Source organism: Oncorhynchus nerka, linkage group LG14, assembly GCF_034236695.1.
Source record: "Oncorhynchus nerka isolate Pitt River linkage group LG14, Oner_Uvic_2.0, whole genome shotgun sequence".
In the NCBI taxonomy this organism is placed as follows: Eukaryota; Metazoa; Chordata; class Actinopteri; order Salmoniformes; family Salmonidae; genus Oncorhynchus; species Oncorhynchus nerka.
Window position 1 is genome coordinate 9,164,960 of NC_088409.1, and position 14,022 is coordinate 9,178,981.

Consider the following 14,022-nt stretch of genomic DNA (forward strand, 5'->3'; position numbering starts at 1 on the left):
TGGCAGAATGTCGACAGACTGTTAAAAACCCCTGGTGAATAAGGTTGGTGTAGGTGGCACTGGTTTGGCAGAATGTCCACAGACTGTTAAAAACCCCTGGTGAATAAGGTTGGTGTAGGTGGCACTGGTTTGGCAGAATGTCGACAGACTGTTAAAAACCCCTGGTGAATAAGGTTGGTGTAGGTGGCACTGGTTTGGCAGAATGTCCACAGACTGTTAAAAACCCCTGGTGAATGAGGTTGGTGTAGGTGGCACTGGTTTGGCAGAATGTCGACAGACTGTTAAAAACCCCTGGTGAATAAGGTTGGTGTAGGTGGCACTGGTTTGGCAGAATGTCAGACACAGACTGTTAAAAACCCCTGGTGAATGAGGTTGGTGTAGGTGGCACTGGTTTGGCAGAATGTCGACAGACTGGACTGTTTGGCAAATGTCCCAGACTGTTAAAAACCCCTGGTGAATAAGGTTGGTGTAGGTGGCACTGGTTTGGCAGAATGTCGACAGACTGTTAAAAACCCCTGGTGAATAAGGTTGGTGTAGGTGGCACTGGTTTGGCAGAATGTCGACAGACTTGAAACTTCCAACCAATACGAAAAGGAGGGGAAACCTGGCATCAAAGATTTTCTAAAAGGTGACAAGATAATTAAGGGCCTGTGTAGAAGGAATAGTAAGCCATACTTTTAGAAAGGGATGACTCTTTGCTGTAGGTGTCAGTGGCAGTCAGACCCTCACCCTTTACAGTGGGGGAGTTCTCTGTGCCGGGTCCACTCAGAGGCGTACGTCTCCTTTTACACACCAGGGCCCCAGAGTCAGCTTTCTCCAAGCCCGGCGTGGAAGAGTGAGAATCAGTCCACGTTGAAGCTATGTTACCGACACTACTGCCGTTGATCTCTTCCCCCTGAGCCTTGTCTTTGTCAGGCACAGACAGCTGGTCCTCTGGGAACCCAGTGGGGCTGGGTCTAGGGGACCACGGCAGGCCCGTGGTCACCTTTCTCTGGTAAGATCCTCTAGAGCCCCATCCTGCTGCCATGGAAGTGAAAGGAGAGTCTGGGTAGTAGGTGAGAGCGTGGGAGTTCTGTAGAGGCAGGGATTTAATCCCGTAAGGGAGCAGGCTGCTAGAGTAGTCCCCTTCATAGGAACTGAGATCCAGTTTGTTGGGGCCAGCTCCTCCCTGTTGCATGGAGATAAACCACCTCTGGGAGGCGCTGTCCTCTGGCTGAGGGGAGAAGAGACTGTTGGTCTGGGGTACTGTCCTCTCACTGTTGTAGAAGCGGTTCTGGGGCAGGTTGTTGATGACCTGGTCCTGGAAGAAAGGTTGCATGGCGTAGCGAGCACCTGGGACGATCTGTTGGGAGCCGGTGGGGGAGGGGGTCAGTCGGTCACCCTCTGGAGCTGTGTACATCCTAGAATATCATAGGAGAAGAGAGATGTACACTGAGTGTATAAAACATTAAGGACACCTGCTCTATCCATGACACAGACTGACCAGGTGAATCCAGGTGAAAGCTATTATCACTCAATGATGTCACCTGTTAAATCCACTTCAATCAATGTAGATGAAGGGGAGGAGACCTGGTTAAATAATTATGTTTAAGCCTTGAGACATGGATTGTGTATGTGTGCCGTTCAGAGGGTGAATGGACAAGACAAAAGATTCAAGGGGCTTTGAATGCGGTATGGTAGTAGGTGCCAGAGGCAGGCCAGTCGCTGCAGGGTTTTTCACACTCAACAGTTTCCTGTGTGTATCAAGAATGGTCCATCAACACAAAGGACAGTCTACACGGGCCAGCCTCCCTGTGGAACGCGTTCGACACCTTGTAGAGTCTTATTACACGGGCCAGCCTCCCTGTGGAACGCGTTCGACACCTTGTAGAGTCTATTACACGGGCCAGCCTCCCTGTGGAACGCGTTCGACACCTTGTAGAGTCTATTACACGGACCAGCCTCCCTGTGGAACGCGTTCGACACCTTGTAGAGTCTTATTACACGGGCCAGCCTCCCTGTGGAACGCGTTCGACACCTTGTAGAGTCTTATTACACGGGCCAGCCTCCCTGTGGAACGCTTTCGACACCTTGTAGAGTGTATGCTCTGACGAATTGAGGGACTGTTGTGTGGGCAAAGGGGGCTGCAAACGCAATATTAGGAAGGTGTTCTTAATGTTTTGTACACTCGGTGTATACGGAAATGTGACAGGGATAAGACATCTTGCAACAACAAAAACCGTTGTTGTATTACGGTCATTTGTAAGTGAATATCAATATGGTGGAAACATTAAAGATGCTCACGAATCATAGTTATCCCTGAATCCTTTCGCAAACGGGTTGTGGTCAATTTTCAGTTGTGTGATCTACGGAAACAAGAGAGTAGCAATTAGAAAACTGTGTTATAGTGAGATACAGGGTTGAGAGAGAGAGAGAGCAGGGGGAGAGGAGAGAGAGAGCAGGGGGAGAGGAGAGAGAGAGAGCAGGGGGAGAGAGAGAGAGAGAGCAGGGGGGAGAGAGAGAGAGGGGGAGAGGAGAGAGAGAGCAGGGGAGAGAGAGAGAGAGAGCAGGGGAGAGGAGAGAGAGAGCAGGGGGAGAGGCCAGAGAGAGAGCAGGGGGGGAGAGAGAGAGAGAGAGAGAGAGAGAGCAGGGGAGAGGAGAGAGAGCAGGGGAGAGGAGAGAGAGAGCAGGGGGGAGAGAGAGAGAGAGCAGGGGAGAGAGAGAGAGAGAGCAGGGGAGAGGCCAGAGAGAGAGAGAGCAGGGGGAGAGAGAGCAGGGGGAGAGGAGAGAGAGAGCAGGGGGAGAGGCCAGAGAGAGAGGAGAGGGAGAGGAAGAGGGAGAGCCAGGGGAGAGGCCAGAGAGAGAGGAGGGGGAGAGGAGAGAGAGAACGAGAGCAGGGGGAGAGGCCAGAGAGAGAGAGAGCAGAGGAGAGCAGGGGAGAGAGGCCAGAGAGAGAGAGGAGAGGCCAGAGAGCAGGGGAGAGGCAGGGGAGAGAGAGAGAGAGACGAGAGCAGGGGGAGAGAGAGAGAGAGCAGAGGAGGGGGGGAGAGAGAGAGAGAGAGCAGGGGGAGAGGCCAGAGAGAGAGGAGGGGGAGAGCAGGGGAGAGGCCAGAGAGAGAGAGAAGAGAGCAGGGGAGAGGCCAGAGAGAGAGAGAACGAGAGCAGGGGGGGAGAGGCCAGAGAGAGAGAGAACAAGAGCAGGGGAGAGGCCAGAGAGAGAGAGAGAACGAGAGCGCAGGGGGAGAGGCCAGAGAGAGAGAGAGAGGACAGAGAGAGAGCAGGGGGAGAGGCCAGAGAGAGAGAACGAGAGCAGGGGAGAGGCCAGAGAGAGAGAGGGAACGAGAACGAGGGCAGGGGGAGGAGGACAGAGAGAGAGCAGAGGGAGAGGACAGAGAGAGAGAGCAGAGGGAGAGGACAGAGAGAGAGAGAACGAGGGCAGGGGAGAGGACAGAGAGAGAGCAGAGGGAGAGGACAGAGAGAGAGAGCAGGGGGAGAGGACAGAGAGAGAGCAGGGGGAGAGGCCAGAGAGAGAGACAGGGAGAGAGAGAGCAGGGGGAGGGGAGAGAGAGAGAGAGCGAGGGGAGAGGACTGAGAGAGAGAGAACGAAAGCAGGGGGAGACGACAGAGAGAGGACAGAGAGAGAGGACAGAGCGAGGGGAGACGACAGAGAGAGAGAGAGCAGAGGGAGAGGACAGAGAGAGAGAGAACGATAGTGAAAGATGCATTCTTACATCAGTGTTCTGATAGGCCGTGACGGCTATAAACTGGTTCTCAGGGAAGGTGAAGGTCTGGGTCTTTGGGTCACTGCTCATGTCCTCCAACCCCTCTGTCACCTCTACAATGTGTAGCCGCGGCTGATACTTATGAAGAGACTGAAGAACTATCATCTGTACACAGAGAAACCGAACAGAAAGTCAACGGGGGAGACTTATTTGTGGGCCAAATCCTGTACGGGTGCAGCAGGTAGGTAGCCTAGCGGTAAGAGCGTTGGACTAGTAACCGAAAGGGTGCTTAGATCAAATCCCAGACCTAAATATCTGTCGTTCTGCCCCTGAACAAGGCAGTTAACCCACTGTTCCCTGGTACGCCGTCATTGAAAATAAGAATTTGTTCTTAACTGACTTGCCTGGTTAATTAAAGGTAAAATAAATACATAAATAATGACACATACCAAATGACACCAATGCAAGTTTATGCGAATGTTTTCAGGATTTGGCTTAATAAAGATATCTATATGTCATTATGGACGATCTGCATAATAATAACAATGAAATAAATATGTTGTTTATTTTTAATTTTGCATTTAAAACAATGAGCCTGGAAGTTACACATTAATAATAACCACAGTAGGATTTTCTTTTTTTTAAAACGATGAAAATATTTCGTACATAATCCAATACATTCCCAGGCTTATTAGAATATATTTATATTTCCTTAAAATGACCCCCCCCCGTGCAGGTGGTATAAAAAACAAATTCATCACCTGTGCGCTGTTGTTACTGCCTCCTTTGTTGTTGGTGAGCTTCAGTTTGCCGAACGAGATCTCCTGTCTCATCCAATGTGCTCCCGTGTTGGGGGATTCAGGATGGACGTACATTTTGTTTCCTAAAGAAGGAAAAATGTGTTTTAAAAAATTCATTTAAAAATAAATGTAAAAAAGATTGTTTCATAATCGCCGTGGTTAATGTAAATCAAAACAACTATTTAGAAATCTTTCTACTGCCTATCATTTATCGGATCATACCCTGCATATTATTGTCCGCCTTTCCACAGGTGATCCATTTCCCGCCTTGGAACCTCCAGTGGTTGGGGTCCGCGAGCGCGACCTCCACAAACACGTTGTAATGAGCAGAGAGGTTCAGACCCATCAGGTTGAAACCCAGGAACGGGAACATCCGCCTGATAAACAGACAAGGATTCAAATGCGTGTGTGTGTGTGTGTGTGTTTGCGTATTTTTAAATGTGCCAGATCTGGTGAGAATTTGAGAACAAATTAATGTGTGGGTGGCGTTTCAGAGAATACAGTTTCACAACATCAAATATGAATACAATGTGATGATGGCATCCTTTTCAGTATTCAGGCGCCTTTTCCGTATTTTAATGTATGAGAGAAGTTTCAGAGAATACAGTTTCAGGACAGTATGAAAGCACACTCGGCACCCGCCGAACGAAGCAGCTTTAGCCGCTGGCCACGTCGCACTCACCTGCCCTGTTTGGTGATAATCATCTCGGTCTGATGACGGTGGAACCTGAGCCAGAGAGGCCGGTTACAGAGGTAGACCTGAGCCCTCACCCCCGTGCCTGAGGGTAGGGGCACCGAGCCGATCCCGGAGCCGGTGCTGTATGGAGGGTAGAGACACCCACCCTGTCCTAACTGGTAGGCCGAGCCGAACTGATTGCGCCCCGCCGAGGAGAATCCCGTGGGAGGCAACACCGAGCTGAAGTGAAGCGATGTCGAATATCTGGATCCACCGGAACCCGTGTAAACGGTACCGGACTGAGAATAAGGGAATAACGAACATGGACTCGCCATGTCTCCAGTTTGCTTGGATGGGGGTGAGATATAATAGCGGTCTGGCCCGAGTCCGTCGGTGTATCGGCTAGCGCTGCCGGCCATAGCCGGGTCATCTGCACCCACCACCGGGGACTTTCTCCTCTCCTCCGGGCGGGGGGCGTCCTTGGGGGAAGGAAAGGTGTTGCTCTCTCCCTCTCCGAGCATGGTATTTTTTTTGTCAGGTAAGATTAAATGTTATTCGGTCCCACGGTCTTCTTTTTTTCTTCCAATTCTTCTCCGGGGCTTCTGTCAGAAGGGTTGGAGACGCACCGGAACCAGGGATCTTCTTGAAAAGTTCTGCATCCTTTGGAGAAATAAAAGTACAATATTATTTTATTTATTTTAAGTATATCCAAAATATCCCAATTAGAATCGCATAGGCTATAGAGCTATACTCTCAAACGGGCTAACTGGCTATAGGCTACTGTAAATCAAGAGGCAGGGAAGTCCTCCTGCCCGTCTGGCTGGCCGTGTGCACTGAGTTACCACTGTGTAAACTGACGAGCTGCTCCCCTGTGATAACCTGCACGGGTGATTACGTGATTCCCGTTTCACACTCCCAATTTGCTGTGAAGGCCATGGGTGTGGCTTTTAGGATGGATCGTGATAGATGGCTCAGTCCACATATATTTACCCTTTTTTGGGGGGGTGTGATATTTAACTGATTAAAAAAAAGTCCGTTTAAATGTTTTTAGTTTATACAAAATGTTACTGCGCAGTAAGGCTGATAGTGAAACGTTAAGCTACACTACATCTCCCAGATAAGGACCTATCAGAGAGGCGTGGGTTTTATTCTGCTCTGTACATTTAAACATAATAAAGGAGTAACCTACTTCTCCTGGCCTATATTTAGCTTTTTATTATTATTATTATTATTTTAATACATTTTATTCATTTAGCAGACGGTCTTATTCAGAGTGACTTACAGTCAGTGTATTTATCTACAGATAGCTAGACAGGACAACCTCATACCACAGTCGTAGTCAGTACATTCATCTACAGATAGCTAGACAGGACAACCTCATACCACAGTCGTAGTCAGTACATTCATCTACAGATAGCTAGACGGGACAACCTCATACCACAGTCGTAGTCAGTACATTCATCTACAGATAGCTAGACGGGACAACCTCATACCACAGTCGTAGTCAGTACATTTGTCCTCAATAAAGTAGTTATGAGCAAGGTCAGAGTTAGTAAAGTGGTGGGGGGACGGGACGGGGGTGGGGTCAAGTGAGAGTGTTAGTTCACGAAAGTATTTTTTCTACTTATATATGTCAACCTCTTGGAGTAAATGTTAAATGTTGTGTCTTTTTTGTTGTTGTTGTACCATCCTAAATAAAACTGTACATCCAGGTTTCCCGTGTCCCCCCACCCCTCCACCTATCGCTAGTTATTTGTGTATTCCCGGCAGACAACGCTCATTGAACTATCTCTCTACAGCCCATCAGGTCATTGACCGGCGGATGATCGACAATTATCACGTCATTATAGAACCCTTCACTAAGACACATAGGGCCTTTTCCTCCCCCGGACCCCACGGTAGGTCTAAATGTTTGTTTAAGCTCTCTTCTCTGTCATATTGATTTATAATAGCAAGATGCTAACTAGAAAATTAGAACAATTTAATTACGGAGTAGCAATTAAATTGATAGCACAGATATGTGTAGTAAAATCCGTCTGTTAGACCTATACAGAGGAATTAGCTACGGTAAATTATTGCATGGCTTGACCATTTATACCTTTCACATAACAATTCGTTTTCTTGTAAACCACATGACAAATTGTATGAGATTTGTTTTCAGAAATGCCGAGACCTGGGGGTTTGTATAAAGGTGTGAAAACACTCTATGGAAAGTTGTCACCCTCATCGAAACAGACACTAGTATTATTTGTGCTCACGCTTTCCACGGTATTTCTCATGTAAGCGCTACAGAATCAGGTTTGGGCGACAAAGGTTTGACTTGTTATGTTCCCTGATATATTAAGTAGGCCTGTAATGTTTTCAATTGTTTTTTTTCTATTTCATTTTGTTAATCGTATTTTTTTTGTCTACATAATTATTAGTCTATAGAATAGCCTAAACGGGTTGTTCAGACAATTATTAGATAATTTCATAAATTATTTTCCAAATAGTTTGTTTAGACTATGGCTAAAATGTAGTATATTTCCTTCAATTTTAAGATCATTTAATTAATATATATTTTCACAATAAATTCAGAGTCATGAATTTGCATGAATTTCCAGAGAGATGAGTCTACGTTACAGTCCCACCGGACTGCCCTATTGTGAACAGAGGTGGAAACGGTCAATTATCTTTCCGTTTGAAGAAGCCTGTGATGTGTCGCCGAACCGACAGCCCGCTGTAGGAACTGCTTTATAGATACAAACATATTGGTGACACAAAGCCCCGACTGCATTGAAGCAGCAGCGGTCGGTCAAATATAGTGCACTGATTTCACTGACAGAATATATATATATATATATATATTTTTTTTTTAAATGAAATTCTTAAAATATAATTTCTGTAACTTATCTTGTAACATATAGCCTACGAATTGATAATGCATGGATCTATGCCGATACATATGTTTAAATAGGATTAGTCTATTTATATTATATACAAATTAATAGAACAAACTTACCAATCTTGGTCCTTGTTTGGCCTACTTCGTTTTCAATTGAGGCTAATAAATAGACCTAATACATTTTTTTTTTAAATACGAATATAGGCTGCAATTTGGAAATAAATAAATACGCGACATATATATTTTTTTGTTTTCAATCACAATAATAAAAATAAGAGCGATCGTTAATTTATAAGTATTTCAACGCATCTTCTCTCCTCTCCTTTGTTTTGAAGGAGATGGTTAAAGTATGCGCTTATATGTAGTCTACTGCCTATAGGATCCTTTCTTGCGGTTCAGCTGCAACCGTCCCCCGTTTAGGAGCGCTCTCTTGTGTCGAAGTTGCGCACATAGCAGCCTCTTATTCATTTTAGCTTTCGATTCCCAAGAGCTACTGGGCAAGCAGAATATATACAGAATTATAGGCCTTCAACACGAGAAACACGCTGCCAGCAATAACGCAGGGTATGCTGTAGCGATGGCTTCACTCGGTGATACACAATAGGGGCCCCCTAAATAGTCGTACAATTTCACGATTAATTGTAGATGTGCTAGATTCTAGAACGTCGGAGCAGAACGGGAAAACACATTAATAGTAGTGGCAATGAGACGGCCAGGATGCTCCTAGCCAACTGATACGGCGTATTTAGAGGCACGAACCTGCACATGACCGGGACTGACGTCCGGCCACGTCACATCGAACTGAAACACACGTTTACTGATGTGACACATAATGAAATGAATTATCACACACCAATCAACTACTTGGTACTTGATGTCTCTCTCACTCTCTCTCTCTCTCAATTCAATGGGCTTTATTGGCATGGGCAACATATGTTTACATTGCCAAAGAAAGTGAAATATATAATAACAAAAGTGAAATAAAAATAAAAAAATTAAAATGAAACATTACACTCCCAAAAGTTTCAAAGGAATAGAGACATTTAAAATGTTATATTATGTATATATACAGTGTTGTAAGGATGTGCAAATAGTTAAAGTACAAAGGGAAAATAAATAAACATGAATATGGGTTGTATTTACAATGGTGTTTGTTCTTCACTGGTTGCCCTTTTCTTGTTGCAACAGGTCACACATCTTGCTGCTGTGATGTCACACTGTGGTATTTCACCCAGTAGATATGGGAGTTGATCAAAATTGGATTTGTTTTTGAATTCTTTGTGGGTCTGTGTAACCTGAGATGTCTTGATATATTTATTTAACAAGCATTTCGCTACACTCGCATTAACATCCGCTAACCATGTGTATGTGACAAATAACATTTGAATTGATTTGATTTTATAAACCAGTGGTCCATTGTATATGATGAGATGAGTGGCACAGATATTTTTTGTTTAGGTTAACTGTAGAATATGCTTTTAGGAGACAGGGTAGTAATCAGGGACATGGTTGATCCTTGCTGCCAATGGAGAAACTTCTAGAACTTTCTGCTGGCCTTTTCCTGTTCAAAGACCAACAGATTGATGATGCTGTGAGTGGATCCCATCAAGATGAATAAATCAAATTAAATTGTATTTGTCACATGTTTTCCACATGTAAACAACATATGTGGACTAACAGTGAAATGCTTAGTTACAGTCCTTTCCCAACAATGCAGAGATTAAAAATAGAGAAATAACAGAAAAATAATAGCATGAGGAATACATTCACACTGAGTAACGATAACTTGGCTGTATACACGGGGTACTCGTACCGAGTTGATATGCTGGGGTATGAGGTAATAACTTGGCTGTATACACGGGGTACTCGTACCGAGTTGATATGCTGGGGTATGAGGTAATAACATGGCTATATACAGGGAATATGAGGTAATAACATGGCTATATACACGGGGTACTCGTACTGAGTTGATGTGCTGGGGTATAACATGGCTGTATACACGGGGTACTCGTACCGAGTTGATATGCTGGGGTATGAGGTAATAACATGGCTATATACACGGGGTACCAGTACCGAGTTGATATGCTGGGGTATGAGGTAATAACATGGCTATATACATGCTGAGGGGAATATGATGTGCTGGGGTATGAGGTAATAACATGGCTATATACACAGGGTACTCGTACTGAGTTGATGTGCTGGGGTATAACATGGCTGTATACACGGGGTACTCGTACCGAGTTGATATGCTGGGGTATGAGGTAATAACATGGCTATATACAGGGAATATGAGGTAATAACATGGCTATATACAGGGGGTACTCGTACCGAGTTGATATGCTGAGGTATGAGGTAATAACATGGTTATATACACGGGGTACTCGTACCGAGTTGATGTGCTGGGGTATGAGGTAATAACATGGCTATATACACGGGGTACTCGTACCGAGTTGATGTGCTGGGGTATGAGGTAATATAATGTCTGTATACACGGGGTACCAGTACCGAGTTGATATGCTGAGGTATGAGGTAATAACATGGCTATATACACGGGGTACTCGTACCGAGTTGATATGCTGGGGTATGAGGTAATATAATGTCTGTATACACGGGGTACCAGTACCGAGTTGATATGCTGAGGTATGAGGTAATAACATGGCTGTATACACGGGGTACTCGTACCGAGTTGATATGCTGGGGTATGAGGAAATAACATGGCTGTATACACGGGGTACTCGTACCGAGTTGATATGCTGAGGTATGAGGTAATAACATGGCTATATACACGGGGTACTCGTACCGAGTTGATATGCTGGGGTATGAGGTAATAGAATGGCTATATACACGGGGTACTCGTACCGAGTTGATATGCTGGGGTATGAGGTAATAACATGGCTATATACAGGGGGTACACATACCGAGTTGATATGCTGGGGTATAACATGACTGTATACACGGGGTACTCGTACCGAGTTGATATGCTGGGGTATGAGGTAATAACATGGCTGTATACACGGGGTACTCGTACCGAGTTGATATGCTGAGGTATGAGGTAATAACATGGCTATATACAGGGGGTACTCATACCGAGTTGATATGCTGGGGTATGAGGTAATAACATGGCTATATACACGGGGTATTTGTACCGAGTTGATATGCTGGGGTATGAGGTAATATAATGGCTATATACACGGGGTATTTGTACCGAGTTGATATGCTGGGGTATGAGGTAATAACATGGCTATATACACGGGGTACTCATACCGAGTTGATATGCTGGGGTATGAGGTAATAACATGGCTATATACACGGGGTATTTGTACCGAGTTGATATGCTGGGGTATGAGGTAATATAATGGCTATATACACGGGGTATTTGTACCGAGTTGATATGCTGGGGTATGAGGTAATAACATGGCTATATACAGGGGTTACCAGTACCGAGTTGATATGCTGGGGTATGAGGTAATAACATGGCTGTATACACAGGGTACTCATACCGAGTTGATATGCTGGGGTATGAGGTAATAACATGGCTATATACACGGGGTATTCGTACCAAGTTGATATGCTGGGGTATGAGGTAATAACATGGCTATATACACGGGGTACCAGTACCGAGTTGATATGCTGGGTATGAGGTAATAACATGACTATATACACGGGGTACCAGTACCGAGTTGATATGCTGAGGTACGAGGTAATGACATGGCTATATACACGGGGTATTTGTACCGAGTTGATATGCTGGGGTATGAGGTAATAACATGGCTATATACACAGGGTATTTGTACCGAGTTGATATGCTGGGGTATGAGGTAATAACATGGCTATATACACGGGGTAACCACTAGGCTACCTGTCTCTAACCACTAGGCTACCTGTCTCTAACCACTAGGCCACCTGCTCTAACCACTAGGCTACCTTCTCTAACCACTAGGCTTCCTGTCTCTAACCACTAGGCTACCTGCCTCTAACCACTAGGCTACCTGCCTAAAACCACTAGGCTACCTGCCTCTAACCACTAGGCTACCTGCTCTAACCACTAGGCTACCTGTCTCTAACCACTAGTCTACCTGCCTCTAACCACTAGGCTACCTGCTCTAACCACTAGGCTACCTGTCTCTAACCACTAGACTTCCTGTCTGTAACCACTAGGCTACCTGTCTCTAACCACTAGGCTTCCTGTCTCTAACCACTAGGCTGCCTGCCGCCCACTAGGCTACCTACTCTAACCACTAGGCTACCTGCTCTAACCACTAGGCTACCTGTCTCTAACCACTAGGCTACCTGTCTCTAACCACTAGTCTACCTGCTCTAACCACTAGACTGCGTTGGTGAGGGTCATCTGTTGGGGGGAGGGTCATCTATTGGGGGGGGGGTCATCTGTCTCTTTTCAGCCTCCTGAGGGGGTAGAGGGGTTGTCGTGAGCTCTTTATGACTGTGTTGGTGTGTGTTGACGATGATCATTCATCTTTTGATCGGTTGGGGGAGAGGGCTCATCTGTTGATCTGTTGGGGATGGGGGGGTCATCTGTGAATCTGTTGGGGGGTCTTTAAGCTGATAGCAGCTTAAAGACCCTATAAAACACATCCTGTCACAACATGAACTTTAAGGCCACAGTCAAACCCCCAGACGCTGCTGACTGGGCCTTTTTACATGTGAAAGAGAGGCTGGTGGTGAAGAGATTGACTGTAGATGTCCCACCTCAAATCAACTCCACAGAGACACTGGCCCTTTTACATGTGAAAGAGAGGCTGATGGTGAAGAGATTGACTGTAGCTGTCCCACCTCAAATCAACTCCAGAGAGACTATCTTTTAATTTATTCTGTTTTAATAAAAACCTATTTAAAACCAGTTAAAATGGTCCCAATTTCAGGACGGTGTTTATCAACGTATATTCATCTGATGAATATGTGTTTTGATCGAACTCTAAATAGCCTGACATTTCTTTTGCCTGTCCTGTGACTGACTGTGATTTATATTTTAATGTTATTTATTTTACCTTTATTTAACTTGGCAAGTCAGTTAAGAACAAATTCTTATTCACAATGACGGGCCTACCGGGGAACAGTGGGTTAACTGCCTTGTTCAGTGGCAGAATGACAGATGTTTTACCTTGTCAGCTCAGGGATTTGATCTTGCAACTTTTTGGTTACTAGTCCAACGCTCTAACCACTAGGCTACCTGTCTCTAACCACTAGGCTACCTGTCTCTAACCACTAGGCTACCTGTCTCTAACCACTAGGCTACCTGTCTCTAACCACTAAGCTACCTGTCTCTAACCACTAAGCTACCTGTCTCTAACCACTAGGCTACCTGTCTCTAACCACTAGGCTACCTGTCTCTAACCACTAGGCTACCTGTCTCTAACCACTAGGCTACCTGTCTCTAACCACTAAGCTACCTGTCTCTAACCACTAAGCTACCTGTCTCTAACCACTAGGCTACCTGTCTCTAACCACTAGGCTACCTGCCTCTAACCACTAGGCTACCTGCCTCTAACCACTAGGCTACCTGTCTCTAACCACTAGGCTACCTGCCTCTAACCACTAGGCTACCTGTCTCTAACCACTAGGCTACCTGTCTCTAACCACTAGGCTACCTGCTCTAACCACTAGGCTACCTGTCTCTAACCACTAGGCTACCTGTCTCTAACCTCTAGGCTACCTGCCTCTAACCACTAGGCTACCTGTCTCTAACCACTAGGCTACCTGTCTCTAACCACTAGGCCACCTGCTCTAACCACTAGGCTACCTGTCTCTAACCACTAGGCTACCTGCCTCTAACCACTAGGCTACCTGTCTCTAACCACTAGGCTACCTGTCTCTAACCACTAAGCTACCTGCCTCTAACCACTAGGCTACCTGCCTTTAACCACTAGGCTTCCTGTCTCTAACCACTAGGCTACCTGCTCTAACCACTAGGCTACCTGCCTAAAACCACTAGGCTTCCTGCCT

General features: G+C 45.6%; 1 protein-coding gene across 2 annotated transcripts; it reads right to left on the minus strand.

The window, feature by feature from the left end:
* Positions 1 to 439: 439 nt before the first annotated feature.
* Positions 440 to 8,595, minus strand: LOC115127188 (eomesodermin-like). Of its 2 annotated transcripts, XM_065027318.1 has the most exons (7): positions 8,179 to 8,595; positions 5,184 to 5,837; positions 4,724 to 4,878; positions 4,463 to 4,584; positions 3,711 to 3,866; positions 2,284 to 2,345; positions 440 to 1,400 (listed from the first exon to the last, which is right to left on the minus strand). In XM_065027318.1, the coding sequence occupies exons 2-7, from the start codon at positions 5,696 to 5,698 to the stop codon at positions 641 to 643; spliced, it is 1,770 nt and encodes a 589-aa protein (XP_064883390.1). In that variant the 5' UTR covers positions 5,699 to 5,837; positions 8,179 to 8,595; the 3' UTR covers positions 440 to 640. The 2 variants fall into 2 exon arrangements, with proteins under 2 accessions (XP_064883390.1, XP_064883391.1); XM_065027319.1 differs by lacking the exon at positions 8,179 to 8,595 and having other exon boundaries at positions 5,184 to 6,005.
* Positions 8,596 to 14,022: the final 5,427 nt, after the last annotated feature.